At 44.0% G+C, this 15,960-nt stretch overlaps 1 protein-coding gene across 1 annotated transcript in view; it reads right to left on the bottom strand.

Moving 5' to 3' along the window:
- The window catches only part of ANKRD55 (ankyrin repeat domain 55), a 59,226-nt gene that overhangs the window by 20,126 nt on the left and 23,140 nt on the right, over nucleotides 1-15,960 (bottom strand). Inside the window, exons 4-6 of the mRNA XM_061608547.1 lie at nucleotides 8,961-9,070; nucleotides 5,096-5,156; nucleotides 823-951 (exon numbers count right to left, since the gene is read on the bottom strand). Of these exons, the coding sequence (XP_061464531.1) occupies nucleotides 823-951; nucleotides 5,096-5,156; nucleotides 8,961-9,070 (300 nt within the window). The remainder of the gene's footprint in view (nucleotides 1-822; nucleotides 952-5,095; nucleotides 5,157-8,960; nucleotides 9,071-15,960) is intronic.

Below are 15,960 nucleotides of genomic sequence, written 5' to 3' on the forward strand. Positions count from 1 at the left end.
AAGGGTGCTGAGAATTGTTAGGGGACTCCTATTCTCCAGTCAATCCCTCTTCCCAGAGAACTCTGAGAATTGTAGCTCTGTGAGGGGAATAGTGGTCTCCTAATAACTCTCAGCACATTTCACAAACTACCCTTCCCAAACTAAGCCAACATATATTGTGAGTGTGGCCTAGTGCGATGCCAGCATCATCTGTGGTGGGGACCCACATTGTGAACTGTTACAAGGCATGCTCAAAGCTCTTGGGCATGCCCAATGTAACTCTTTTAATCTCAGTGGACCTCTTTTCAGTCAGTGGCACATTCAGACTCCATCCCTCTTTCAACCACAAGCCAGTGTTTTTACATTTCTTGTCTTTAAGCAGCCTTTGGGGTGAGGCAGTTCGTGAAAAGGTGAATAATTTCTTTACGTGTTGAAGCTAGCCACGGGCGTATGAACATAACTCATGTTGAAATATTCAAAACAGTGACATAATGATATGCATTTTTTTAAAAAGAGGGTAATGATTCATTTTCTTGATACTGTCCTAATGTTATGCCCAAGTCCTGGTCACAGTCCTCCCTCTACTCCCATAGCTATCCATGCAAGCATGGTGTGTCTGAAATGGCTTAACTGTTATGAAAAAAAACTACCCTCTAGATCCACAGGCAGATTGTGGATCCTGATGTTGCTGGACACATACATTTCCCATGCTCGCATTACAGAGTATTCTTTAGTTTTTATTTGTTCTTTGTTTTGTTTTGTTTTACTTTCCATGACCTCACCAACAAAAGGGTCAAGTAAGAGACATATTTTCTGTTAAAAAGGTTGGTAGCTGTTCCATACCTGAACTGCCCAGTGAAGAGCTGTTTTAAAATCTTTGTCCACCAATGTTGGATCAGCTCCTTTATGCAGCAGTGTTTGTGCATGCTGAGGTCGATTGTGGAATGCAGCCCAGTGAAGAGATGTCATTCCCTGAAAATCATAACCGGGGACATCAGAGCTTTTGGCAATGTACAGTATGTGTTCCCTAGAAGTAAGAATGGTTCGGTGATGAAACAGGAGATCTATCTATGACTGGCTGTGAACATACCATACATTTAAAGCATATCCCCTCTCCCCCAGAATCCTGGGAACTGTAGTTTACCCATCACAGAGCTGCAATTATTATTATTAATTGAATTTATATCCTGCTCTTCCTTATGGAGGAACTAGCAGAGCTTGGAAAAGTTACTTTTTTGAACTACAACTCCCATCAGCCCCAGCCAGCATGGCCACTGGATTGGGCTGATGGGAGCTGTAGTTCAAACATGTAACTTTTCTAAGCTCTGGGAACTAGGATGGTGAGCATAAATGAAACCATTTCACAACAAGAAGAAAACATACTAAAAACAATAAAAATGTTCCAAAACACAATTACAATTAAAAACATTCTAAAACACAGTTCAAAATATTATAAAACACAGTTAAAATATTATAAAACACAGCTAAAAATAATTCTTTCATCAATGATCTTCAGGTTGCCAGGAAGAGTCCTCTTCAGCCATCAAATGCCTGGGTAAACAGGAATGTTTTCAAATTCCTCCTGAAAGTTAATAGTGATGGAGACAGATGCACCTCACTAGTAAGAGCATTCCACAAATGGGAAGCCACCACTGAAGAGGCTATGTCTCAGGTCAGCGCTAACCGGGCAGTGCTCAGTGGCAGCACCACAAAGAAGGCCTTTCCTGTTTATCATAGGGTCTAAGGGTTGATACGGGGAAACGCTCTTTTAGATACTTGGGTTCCAAGACATTTAGGGCTTTATACACTAATATTAGCAACTTAAATTGGGCCTGGTGCTCACTGGCAACCTGTGCAGTGCTTTCAGCACTGGTGGCAATTGGTCCCATTGGGCTGCCCCAATTTCCAACCTAGCAGCTGCATTCTGCACCACCTGCAGCCACCAGACCCTCTTCAAGGGCAGCCCCACATACAGAACATTACATTAGTCCAGATGGAAAGTCACCAGAGCATGAACAATTGAGGCCACACTATCCTGACTGAGGAATGGCCGTAGCTGGCAAATCAGCCTCAGTTGGACATAACCTGTCCTAGGCACAGAAGCCACTTGGGACACTAGTGACAAGTTGGAATCCAGGAGTACCACCATACTACAAACCTGCTCCTTCAGGGGGAGTACAACTCCTTCCAGAACAGGTTGTACACCTATTTCCTGGACATGGGAACTATCTACCCACAGGACTTCTGTCTTATCAGGATTCAGGCTCAGTTTATGGGCCTCCATCCAGCCCATCACTGCCTCCAGAACCTGTCCAACACCGTGACAGCCTCTCCTGATTAAGAACATAAGAACATAAGAAGAGCCTGCTGGATCAGGCCAGTGGCCCATCTGTCCAGCATCCTGTTCTCACAGTGGCCAACCAGGTGCCTGGGGGAAGCCCGCAAGCAGGACCCGACTGCAAGAACACTCTCCGCTCCTGAGGCTTCCGGCAACTGGTTTTCAGAAACATGCTGCCTTTGACTAGGGTGGCAGAGCACAGCCATCATGGCTAGTAGCCATTGATAGCCCTGTCCTCCATGAATTTGTCTAATCTTCTTTTAAAGCCATCCAAGCTGGTGGCCATTACTGCGTCTTGTGGGAGCAAATTCCATAGTTTAACTATGCGCTGAGTAAAGAAGTACTTCCTTTTGTCTGTCCTGAATCTTCCAACATTCAGCTTCTTTGAATGTCAGATGGAATGGAGAGATTGAGCTGCATGTCAGCATTGTGATGGCACTATGCTTCATATTCCTGGATGACAGCTCCCAATGGTTTCATATAGATGTTAAATAGGATAGGAGACAAAATGGACCCTTGTGGGACCCAACAGCCGCAAAGTGTCATGGAGCCGAGCAACAATCTCCTGGTACTACTTGCTGGTAGCAGTCCTGCAGGTAGGAGTGGAGCTACTGCAATTTTTTAATTATTATTTTATATATACCCCACCCTTCCTTCCAGCAGGAGCCCAGGGCGGCAAACAGAAACACTAAAAAGACTTTAAAACATCATAAAAAGACCTTAAAATACATTAAAACAAAACAATGTTAAAAACATTAAAAAAACTTTAAAGACATCTTTTAAAAAAGGGTTAAAGCAGAGCTTGGAAAAGTTACTTTTTTGAACTACAACTCCCATCATCCCCAGCCAGCATGGCCACTGGATTGGGCTGATGGGAGTTGTAGTTCAAAAAAGTAACTTTTCCAAGCTCTGGGTTAAAGACATATTAAAAGCAATTCTAACACAGACACAGACTGGGATAGGTCTAACTTAAAAGGCTTGTTGGAAGAGGAAAGTCTTCAAAAGGCGCCAAAAAGATAGCAGAGATGGCGCCAGCCTAATATTTAAGGGGAGGGAATTCCACAGGGTAGGTGCCGCCACACTAAAGGTCCATTTCCCATGTTGTGCAGAACGAACCTCCTGATAAGATGGTATCTGCAGGAGGCCCTCACCTGCAGAGCGCAGTGATCGACTGGGTATATAAGGGGTAAGACGGTTTTTCAGGTATCCTGGTCCCGAGCTGCACAGGGCTTTGTACACCAAAGCTAGAACCTTGAACTTGGCCCAGTAGCAAATGGACAGCCAGTGCAATTCTTTCAGCAGCAGGGTGACATGTTGGCGATACCCTGCCCCAGTGAGCAGTCTCGCTGCTGCATTTTGCACTAGCTGCAGCTTGCGGACCAACCTCAAGGGCAGCCCCACATAGAGTGCATTACAGTAATCCTGCCTAGAGGTTACCAGTGTGTGGACAACAGTGGTCAGGCTGTACAGGCTATGCAATACAGTACTTCCAGTTCCCACCTCCTTCAGTTGCTCCTGAAGGACATCATGGCCAATGGTGTCAAAAGCTGCTGAGAAATCAAGGAGAACCAACAGGGTTGTGCTGCCCCTGTGTCTTTCCCGATGAAGGTCATCAGTTAAGGCCACCAAGGCTGTTTCTCTGCTGAAACCAAGTTGGAAGCCAAAGGAATGGATCTAGATAATCTCTTCCTCCAGGCATGCCTGCAGCTGGCCAGCCATCACCCTCTCAATCACCTTGCCCAGGAAGGGAATGTTAGAGATATTAGTTTGCTAAAGGTTAGATTTCTAAAACCGCTGGATCCAAGGAGGACCTTTTCAAGAGGGGTCACACTACTGCCTCTTTCAAGGCAGTTCGTAACTCCCTCCTGTAGTGAGGCATTGAGCAGTAATTTCTACAGCAAAATGTTTTTACTGGACAGACCATGGAGTGGCAACAAGTTGATCTACCTATCAGTTTTGATTTCAGCTTCAAGCTGATTTCACAGAAAAACACACTGCAGCTGCATTTCCCCAGGTTTTGAAGTAAAAAGGAGCAGATTTTGACTAGTGTCGTGTGTCTCCGGCTTCAGAAAACAGAGCTGGAGACACATGGAAGCCAGCACAACTGCAAGTGTGACTGTATTCATAGTCTAACCAATGCATATGCTTTGTGTAGGAAAATCTGGACAAATGCTGAGCAAACAGGTATTCTGGAGGAGCTCTATGCCTTAACCCATATTGGGAAGGTACGAGTGAGATCTGCAACAAATATTGCAGTGTGGAATGCTCCAGTTCAGTGCTTTAGTCTAGCAATCTTTCCCTATGATACCCAATACCATTCCCTCTCCCACCTCTTCCTCTCTCGCCCGACAGTCAGCAAGCATTTATTGGCCACTGAGCATGCTTAGTCCTCACTGGCCAAATCCTCCCTGTTTTTCCTCTCCCCCACTTTGTATTTTTGCAGATCTTGGGGTTTTTCTGTTCATGCTGATACCTCCCTCTTGTGCATGGTGCTGTTTTGGTTAGAAAAGCAATGGCACATACCTCTGAACATTGGTAATAGAGGTAATCATCATATGCACAATCCTTCTTTACACTTATTGTAAACAGCTCAGATGGCTTGTTTGAAGCAAGCATGGTGTGGTCTGGGCAGAAAACAATAATGTCCAACTGCACGTTGAATGTCTGTGTGAACTGGTCCTCAGTTTTAGACTTGTAAGCGTGGAGTACTCTCTTTTATCAGTCAGTGGCAATCTTTCCTGCTGAATAGTAAGTACATTGTAGTGGATGTTTGCTTACCTCATTGTCCTGGTGGTTAATTTCACTGAGATCAGACTGCTGTAGCAGCACAGATAAAAGCCTGTGAATAAAGAGACATTCATTGTGTATTGCAGTCAAAACAAATTTCAGAAGCCATGGCCCCACTTCTGTCAAAATGAACCAGTTTTGTGTCATAGTGACATGATAGTTAACTATGTGCTTAACTCATGAAAATCAATCAAACCTAGATGTACTTGACTTTAACTAGATCATGTCTTATATTTTTAACACCTACACTCCTAGAACCCACAGGAGTTGGCTAACGGTCATGTTCACATGTGATGTAACACTGGCCCTAATCCATAGTTAGGGAAATCCGTTTGTGTGTGAGCTGCATGGTGGTTGCACTCTGTTTGAACCTCCTTCCCTTCCTAAAGTGGGGAAGGAAATCATGGAGCATCTGGCTTAGCATTGCATGCAAACCAGTGCTTGTGGTTTGTGTTTCTCCAAAAAAACAAGACACTGAAGTCAAGGTTTCTTCTTGGCTTCCTCCTTTGTTTGGGTAAAACAAACCATGAGTGCTGGTTCACATATAATTTAAAGACAGGACTCTGTGGTTTGTTTCCTCGCTCTAGGATGGGTGGGGCAAATCGGGGAGTACCCAATGTGTGTGTACTGGCACTAGCCTTGTTCCCAGGGTGATTTGCTTAATTATGGTTTATGGCCAGCAATGTGTCCAAACGTGGCCATTGATTCTCGTCATTTGTACTTTTTAATCAGGCTGGTTACATTCACACAAGTCTTCACTTAGCTTCCCAGTTAACAAAACAGTCCTATGCATGTTTGTTTAGCAGATGAACTCAATGAGACTTGCTTCCAGATTAGGTATGTATAGGACTGCAGTCTTAGTGGTTTACGGTATATATCTCTGCTACAAGCATTTGCTGTATTTCTTAAACTCCTTACGTTGCAGTAGTCTCACTGATGATGACTACAGTATTCTAAAGTAAGGGCAGTGGAAATAAGGGGAAAACTAGTTGAATAATCAAAATGAAAGGCAAATTGCACTTTTTTAAAAAAAGCAAAGCATTTATACTAAAGCTTAGGTTTTCAACTAGTTTTTTTCAGGAAGGAAACAAGACACCGATTGGTTATTCTGAAATGGCATGCTATATATCTACATGGATATCAATAAAATTATTATTACAAAAATTATGTACATATAGACTTGCCTCAATGCAGCAATATCTGCCAGGGTGTTTTTATCTGTGTTAGCTTTTGGTGATGAGGGATATGACAAGAGAGGTGTTAAATTATTGTAATTTTGATTTTATGCTTAACACCCAACTAAGATTTAGCACTGTGGGAACAAGCCCTGATTAATATGCTTTCTCCTCCTCTTGCATGCTCCAATTCAGTTAGTTACTTCCTCTTTAGAGCAAACCATAGCTTGCCTTATAATGGAATAGACAAATTATGGTTCACACTTGCTGTCCAAATCAAGACTGAAAATCATCATTTGAAGCTGTTTTGCAATCCTGTTTTGAAGGGCTTGTGTAGACCACTGGGTAGGCTCCAGCACTGTTGTTCCATTCATGGAAGGAAACTTGTTCATGGAAGGAGAACGATTCTCATGAAACTAGGCCTCTCATGAATGTAACTCTCCTTCCAGAAATTAAATGATCATTTGACAAGCGTTCATGTCAATCACTCAAAAAGCTTTGAAACCATCCCCCCTCCATTATGTTGTGTTAGGGAAAAGATAGAAATAGTAGCTTGGATAACTTCCCTTACATGCATGGAACAGAGTTCATGTTCATATAACAAGGCTTTCTTGTCTTCCCCTTTCCTGGCCAGCGCTCTGCCCCCCAGTGTCTGATCCCAGTGAGGTGGGGGCCTTTGGGAACTGTGTGGTATATGGGGCAGGGGGCTGCAAATGAAGGGGGTAGTAGTCAGAAATCATTTTCCCTCAGGTGAATGGAGGAGCTACTGCTCCTAATTAGACAGGTGCTAATAAATAACTTCCCCCCCATTTGAATTGGGGATCTTTTGCAACATGTCTTATTTGGCCCTCAGAAGCTGAGGGATAGCTGGATAAAGGTTAGAGTGGGCAGCAGATGGGTTTTCAGGGTCTTCCATGGCTCCTTGTCTCTCTTCTTTATTAGAAAAAAAGTAAGTTCAAGTATGCAACGTAACTTAATTTGTAGAATGTATACAGGTGTCAGAATCTATATTTTTTGCTGCATATTTTGAGTTTTCTTGGCACTGAATTTTTATTTTTTTAAAAAAAATCTCATTATTATTCTTATATCCTGGCCACGGATTGATTTCCTCTCAAGGCATTGTTGTTTGTACTCCTTGTCATGGTTGAACAAAGATGAAGAAAAAAACAAATGCACAAGAGTGAAGATCTGTGGCACTTCAACAGTGCCTTCCGGTAATGGAGTGAACATATTCAGAAGAACTAATTTTGTTGATTTGGGCTAATAAGACAGATGAAAAGGAGCTGAACAGCTGGCACACTTCTGGTCTGACCAAAGGTCTGCCGGTTACCATGGGGACTGTAGACATTTATTCTGCAGGGATCTCTCTGTGTTGCTGTTAAACTAAATTACTGCTCCCTTTCCAAATCTCACCATAGTCCCTTTTCTATGGATGTTTTATTTAATGATAATGCCCTCTTGGTTGCTTTGAAACCTTCCAAGTGTAGTGCTCAAACGATGTGTAAAGAGGAACGAGGACGGCAGGAAATTAGCAAAGCAACTGAAAATGAGATTGCTTGAGAGAAGTGGATGCAAGCAGTGGATGAAGCATGATATACCCATGGCAGCACAGTATTCAATATTTGCACCAGAGGTAGCACACCTGCTGGTAATATCCAGTGTGTTTCATTAGAGTAGGCGGGCATCTAAATCAAGTTGTGATTTGCACAGAATGAAGCAAGTACTGCTATTGCTTCTTGCCTCCTTTGAGGAAATCAATATTAAATTAAATTAAATAAGAATGATATTGTCTTTGGTTCTGCATGCATTTACCTCACTGAAATCAACAGAACTTGTCTACACAAAATTGTACACAGGATCACAGCCAAAAAGAACAACAATAATTCCAGGGATTATCATGATAAACTGACTATCAAGTAATTTCTTGATGGCATTTTTAAACGTTCCATGCAGTGGTTCTCCACAGCTGAGGGCAGATAGTCATAAATCCTTGCTACAGAACTGAACCGGTTTAACAATCATTCTCTTGTACAGTGCTGGATTTAGCTGTTGGGAATTGTGGCTGCTTACTCACCTTGGAGCAATCCTGAAGAAACGAACAGTGTTTTTTTTTTAAAAAAAATAGGAGGTTTAAATCCCTTTTGATTGTCTTTCATACTATTTATATTATTGCCTGATCATTGTTCATCCAACAGAGAAAGCAGAGGGGAGATGTTTGTAATAGAAATGAGCATTTGCATGAATTAATGTTTTCAGATGAGCATCATGAGTCAGCATGATCTCAAGCTGCTACAATTGTGTACATACAGTTGCTGTATGTGGAGCCCCACTGAGGCGTCAGTTGTACAAATGGTGACTGCATAGAAGCATCTCTTGGTCACAAGCTCAGTAATAGCATCACACTCTTCTTCTGCATGGGGCTCACTGATGACTGTGAACTGGTGCTATAAGCTATACCACAGTGCTATGATAACCTTCATCTGCAATTCTATGCACACTTAATTAACAGTACAGATGCACAGGCAGGTAGAAAAGCAGGAGTGAAATTCTAATGAGTCTATCAACCTCTTTTATTACCTATGAGGGATAATGTTGTAACTACTATGAGCAATAATGAAAAAGCTACAAATTACACATTTATTAAAAGATGCATTATCTGTGAGAGATTTCAAGGAGCATACCTGATACTGGGATCAGCCGTGGCAGCATGTAGTGGTAATCTTCCATTTTTGTCGGGGATGTTCTGTTTGGCCCCATTTCTTAGCAGGCTGACACAGCCCTCTAGCCATCCCTGAAAGTGGATCAAAAGGAAAGAGTTCATGCTTTTGAAACCAGATCCACAACTGGTGCAAATTAAAGCAGTTTTTTTTTTTTTTAAATGATGCTTACTGGAGACAACTAGGATATGCACTTGTTTCAACAACCAGTTTTTAATAAGTTTACAGTGCAATCTATACATTACTACTCAGAACTAAGTTCCATTGATTTCAATGTGTCTTAGTCCCAGGTAAGTGATGGATATAGGGCTGTAATCTAAATCTCCAAATTTGGATCCTAAATATTGAATAAATTGGCTTCTGGTACACTTAAGACTTCAAAGGCTGAAAGAAGATATTGTGCTAGATTGAAGGTCCACTTTCTCTGATATTTCAGAGCATTAGTTCTGCTAGACCTAGCCTTGAATGCTGCAAGGGAGAAGCAGAATGGATTAACTACAGCAGCACTGTTGTAGCCAATGTTATTTAAAATATCTTCCCATCCTACTTTTCTGCAAGGTGGTTATGCATACCAACATTGTATTTCTAATGGATATGCAATAGCAGATGAATAATTTAGATAGACATTTTTTGTTACTATTCTACTGGCACATGATGCTAAGGATACTTGACCCTCTTAAAAGTTTTAATGTATTTAATTACAGTATGTATATAATAACATAGAGGAGCCTTATTGGAGGAGACTAAAAGCCCATCAAGTCCACTATCCTGTTTCTCAGTGGCCAATCAGATGGCTCTGGGACACTCACAAGCAGGGCATGAAGGCAATAAGCCTCCTATGATGTTTGATCCTCCCCCTGTGTACTGAGTCTTAATCTGGAAATTTTATTTCACTTTGGTGGCCAATAGCCGTTGGTAGACCCATCCTCCATGATTATGTCTAATACCTTTTTTAAACTATCTAAGCCAGATGTGGGAAAGCTTTGGCCCTCCAGATGTTGCTGAACTACAGTTCTCATCATTCCTGGGCATTGGCCATGCTTGCTGGGGCTGATGGGAGTTGTAGTTCAGCAACATGTGGAGGGCTACAGGTTCCCCACACCTGATCTAAGCCAGTAGCCATTGTTGCATCTTGTGGCAGCAAATTCCATGTTAATTTGCATTATGTGAAGCAGTACTTTTTTTTTTTTTGGATCTGTCTGAATTCCAGTCAAGTTTTATAAGGTGATTCCAAGAAAGGGAGACATCTTATTTTCATCCACTTTCTCCAATCCATTCATCATACTTTTACAAACTTCTATCAGTTCCTTCTTTAGTTGTCCTTTTCCCCCAAACTAAAATTTCCCCAGAGCTTAAGCTTTACTCAGATTGAAAATGCTGTCTGTTTTGTTGTCACTGTATATTTCATTTATTCGTATCTCCCAAGTCAATAAAATCACTCATTACTTAAAGAAAGAATGTATATTTGCATTTCTAATAGGGAAGCCACTTAAAACATAACCAACAAAGAAGACACAGATTTGCATAAAAATTGCAAATGGTAATTTATACGTATAGATGCAAATGTGGAATAATTACTATAATTTAAACAGAGATCCACAGTACATCTCACCATAGTGAGAAAGACTGCAAGCAGGTGATCTGTGTGCCTGCTCAGTCTGCTGTGCAGGTGCTAAATGTTGATGGGTGACTTCAAGATCCTTGCTCTCTTTTCTTACGGTTTTTTATCTTTAAATGAGTTGGCTGGGCAGAGGACTGTCCTCTGTAAAGTTGGACACATGGCCTCCCCAATTTCTAAAACTCTGGGCCCGAATTACTATAGGATAATTACTATAGGACGTTCCTGGATAACTTACTAAGGCCTATTCTGTGTCCATCATCAATGCTCACCTTTTAGGGATGTGCACCTTTATCTAGCAGCATGAACCAAATACGTAAATATGATGATAGTTAAAAAGCCAACTGGAAGCATGCATTTTTAGTAAGCATCTGCTTGCTGGTTTGGGTATAAAACAGGAGTTGTAGCTAATTTGTAACACTGAAAGGAGCATGCAGGGGACAGAAGTGAAACCTGTCCTCCTCCTACACCTTTCCTCTCCATACTCAACTGGTTTCCCCCCACCGCCCCGCCTGAGCTGTCTCACATCTGGTATCAGAACCAGGCTGGGGGGAAATGTCTTAAAGCAGTGGAGCATAGGGAAGTAAGATAGTAAGTAAGTCAGACGCGAAAACCTCCAAGAAGGGAGCCGTGTCCACACTACAGGAGAATATAAGGGGTGACGTCATACAACTGAAATATCGTGACCCGACTTCAATGAACCCCCTTCAACAACATGAGGCGAGTGCGAAAACACTCCCTGATATTTCATCTACCCTGCGGTTTAACAACAGCTTCCCAGTGGCATTTGATACGGCTCTCCCAGATAGAGCTATAATTCCCACAGGAGCCATTTTTACTGCCCTATCCTTGCTAGTGGAAGCAAAGATCCCCAGTATGTTGAATCTGTCCCCGCCTGAGGTGGTGAATGAGGCGGAGGGAAACTCCAACACTTACGCCAGTACACAATCCTTAGTGAGAGACGAGCATCCCACCTCGACTTTTATCCCTAAACATCTTTTAGCAAATGGATGTATCTCTTTTGCAAAGGATCTGGATGTTATTACTCCTGACTGGCAACTACCGCTCTTGTCCTGAAATGTCATGGGCTGGAACAACAAATCCTCGAACATGAACCTAGACTCCTTTTTTCATGAATTCAAGATCATATGCCTACAAGAAACCTGGTTAACCCAAGCTAACTCTCTGTGTATTAATGGCTTTAAAACCTTCTCCTCTCCTGCCATTAGGACTAACACCAAAGGCCATGGCAGCGGAGGTCTTAGCATCTCCATTTCCGTGGACCTTCCAGTTAAAGTTCACTTTATTAATTTAACCAACGCCCAAAACTTTTTGGCGGTGAGATTAGAGGGGTCTCACACAGGGTCACTTATTATTGTAAATGTTAACATACCACCCAACTTAGCTAAGTCAGTGGGCACCGGTAGCATTTGGGATCTTCTTGCCGATGCTCTATTACAACTAGAGCAACAATTTCCCTATGCCAGGCTGATACTGTGTGGGGATTTTAATGCCAGACTGGGAAGTGCTAGGTTGGACCTTGGGGTTTCTTCAAGTCATGGCCCAAGTCCTCATTTCATATGGAATGATAAGAGTTTCTTCAGATCTAGCAATGAATAAGCAAGGCAGCAGATTATTAGATCTTCTGCACTCGTTTCATTTAGAATGTCTGCATGGGAACCAAGGGGCTGCCATTAATGTTGTGGAGGACAGAGGGAGATATGGAGTGGGGAGGCAATTATGTCATCGGGGGAGATGGAAGTGCAACAGGGTGTTGGTTGCCCCCAAACTGTCTCCCCATTCAAATAGTCTGGATAGCCGCAGTGTCAGCTTCCCCGGGTTGAAAATGCTGCTTGTGAATGCCAGGTCAGTGAATGGCAAAACGATGGCCATTCAGGATTTGATCCTGGATGAGCACGCTGACCTGGCTTGTATCACGGAGATCTGGTTGGATGAAGCTGGGGGGGTTAATCTCTCCCAGCTTTGCCCACCAGGTTTCTCTGTGCAGCAGCAGGCGAGACCGGGGGGACGGGGAGGTGGAGTTGCAGTAGTCTATCGTGATGCCATCCCCCTGACCAGGTGCCCTTTCCCATAGTCTTCGGGGTTCAAATGTGTATATTTGAAGTTGGGTGGCCAGGACAGAATAGGGATTCTGTTGGTGTACCACCCACCCCGCTGCTCAACAGTCTCCCTTCCTGAGCTAGCTGGGGCAGTCTCAGGGTTGGTGTTGGAGTCCCCTCGGCTTGTGGTATTGGGTGACTTCAACATCCATGCTGAGACTGCGCTGTCAGGAGTGGCTCAGGATTTCATGGCCTCCATGGCAACCATGGGTCTGTCCCAAGTATTATCTGGCCCCACTCATGTCGCTGGTCACACTTTGGACCTTGTTTTCTGTGTTGGATGGGATGATGGTGATCTTGGTGTGGAGGAACTTTCTATAGTTCCGTTGTCATGGACAGATCACTACCTCATTGGGTTTAGACTCACTGGGACTCAGAACCTCTGCAGGGGTGGGGGACCGATTAGGATGGTCCGCCCCAGGAGGCTGATGGATCCGGATGGTTTCCTGATGGCTCTTGGGGATTTTCCTGTCACCGTGGCAGGTGATTCTGTCGAAGCCCTGGTTGACCTCTGGAATGGGGAAATGACCAGGGCGGTGGACACGATTGCTCCTGAGCGTCCCCTCTTACGGAGTGGAGCCAAACCAGCTCCCTGGTTTACCAGGGAGCTGGCAGCAATGAAACGAGTAAGACAGGGACTTGAGCAACGTTGGCAGAAGACTCGGTGCGAGTCTGACCGAACATGGGCTAGAGCCTATCTGAAGGCCTACTCCGTGGCAGTGCGGGCTAAGAAGAATTTTTTCTTTTCTGCCACCATTGCGTCTGCTGGGAGCTGTCCAGCGGAGCTGTTTCGAGTGGTCAGGGGTCTTTTAAACTCTGGCCCCCAGGAGGGTAATATAGACCACTCAACAGCCCGCTGTCAAGAATTTGCACGGCACTTTGCAGATAAAGTCGCTCAGATTCGCTCCGACTTGGACGCTAAAATTGATACAGTCTCAGAGGATGTAACTTTGGCTCCTGCTTGTCCAATAATAATGGATTCCTTTCAATTTGTACAGCCCGAGGATGTGGACAAGATCCTTGGAGAGGCGAGAGCCACCACATGTCTGCTGGATCCTTGCCCCTCCTGGCTCATTAAAAGTGCCAGAGGGGGACTGGCCGAGTGGGTGAGGGGAGTAGTCAATGCCTCTTTACAACAAGGCAGAATGCCATCGTGCCTAAAAGAGGCAGTTGTACGGCCTTTGTTGAAAAAGCCCTCCCTGGATCCCTCCATAATGGGAAATTATTGGCCAGTCTCCAATATTCCATTTTTGGGCAAGGTAATAGAGAGTGTGGTGGCCGCCCAGCTCCAGAGATTCTTGGATGAAACGGATTATCTGGATCCATTTCAGTCTGGTTTCAGGCCTGGTTACGGGACAGAGACAGCTTTGGTCACCTTGGTTGATGACCTTCACAGAGAGCTGGACAGGGGGAGTGTGTCCCTGTTAGTTCTACTGGACCTCTCAGCGGCTTTCGATACCATCGACCACGGTATCCTTCTGGACTGCCTTGCTGGGATGGGACTTGGGGGCACTGTGTTACGATGGCTCCATTCCTTTCTGGAGGGACGAACTCAGAAGGTGGTGCTGGGGGACTCCTGTTTGACTCCTTGGCCATTGAGCTATGGGGTCCCTCAGGGTTCAGTTTTGTCCCCCATGTTGTTTAACATCTATATGAAACTGCTGGGAGAGGTTGTCCAGGGGTTAGGGGTTCGGTGCTATCAGTATGCGGATGACACCCAACTCTATTTCTCCTTTCCACCTAAAGCCAAGGAAGCTGTCCTGGTCCTGAACCAGTGCCTGGCATCAGTGATGGAATGGATGAGGGCGAACAAATTGAAATTAAATCCAGACAAGACAGAGGTGCTCCTGGTCAGTCGAAGGGCAGATCAGGGAATAGGGATTCAGCCTGTGCTGGATGGGGTCACACTCCCCCTGAAGACACAGGTTCGCAGTTTGGGTGTGCTCCTGGACTCAGACAAGACAGAGGTGCTCCTGGTCAGTCGAAGGGCAGATTAGGGAATAGGGATTCAGCCTGTGCTGGATGGGGTCACACTCCCCCTGAAGACACAGGTTCGCAGTTTGGGTGTGCTCCTGGACTCAGCTCTGAACTTGGAGGCCCAGGTCTTGGCCGTGGCCAGGAGTGCCTTTGTCCATTTAAGACTAGTGCGCCAGCTGCGCCCGTTCCTGGAAATGCCTGATTTGACTATGGTGATGCATGCCTTAGTTACATCCCGTTAGACTACTGTAACGCGCTCTACGTGGGGCTGCCTTTGAAGACTGTTCGGAAACTTAAACTGGTACAAAGAGCTGCAGCCAGAGTATTAACAGGGGCTGGTTACAGGGACCATACAACTCCCTTGTTACAACAGCTCCACTGGCTGCCAGTTTGTTTCTGGTCACAATTCAAAGTGCTGGTTTTGACCTTTAAAGCCCTATACGGCCCAGGTCCAGGCTATTTGTCAGACCATATCTCCCTATACGAGCCTGCCCAGGCCCTGAGATCTTCAGGAGAGGCCCTTCTCTCAGTCCCAACACCCTCACAAGTACGATTGGTGGGGACGCGAGATAGGGCCTTTTCGGTGGCTGCTCCTAGGTTCTGGAACTCCCTTCCTAGGGAGGCACGAATGGCCCCCTCCTTGCCATCCTTCCGTCGGCAAGTAAAGACTTTTTTATTCCGACAGGCCTTTGGGATAGAAGGTGTTTAGAATTGGGCTTTACAAGGCTTGTTTTATTGTTTTACATTATTATCTGTATTATTTTAAATTGTTTTTAGATTTTTAAGTGCCTTTTACGGTTTTAAGGTTGTGCACAGTTTAATTGTATTTTAATTGTATGTTTTTCTATGTTTTTAATTACATGTAGTTTTATTTGTAAGCCGTCCTGAGTTCCAGTTTGGAAAAAGGGCGGGGTAAAAATGAAGTTTCATTCATTCATTCATTCAAGATAGGGGAGCGTTATGTTTATCGCCTCCCACTCATCCTTGTGCTCCTTTTACTATTAAAAGTTAACTCTCACTTTAATAAACATGCACATACCTGGTTTGGCCCAAAGAAAATGAAAGGACATTTTCTTATGCATTCTTATGCTCCTCAATTAACTCTAATGCTGAAGAACCAAAATATGCTTCTTTTAAGTAATTAGTATGTATTTCTGTGTTGCATTTTAAATCACCCCCTTGCTTTATAGGAGTTCTTCATATCATGACCTACTGTACATTATAACATGTGGGCCACACTGCTGTAACA

The sequence above is a fragment of the Rhineura floridana genome, chromosome 1 (genome assembly GCF_030035675.1).
Source record: "Rhineura floridana isolate rRhiFlo1 chromosome 1, rRhiFlo1.hap2, whole genome shotgun sequence".
Taxonomy (NCBI): Eukaryota; Metazoa; Chordata; class Lepidosauria; order Squamata; family Rhineuridae; genus Rhineura; species Rhineura floridana.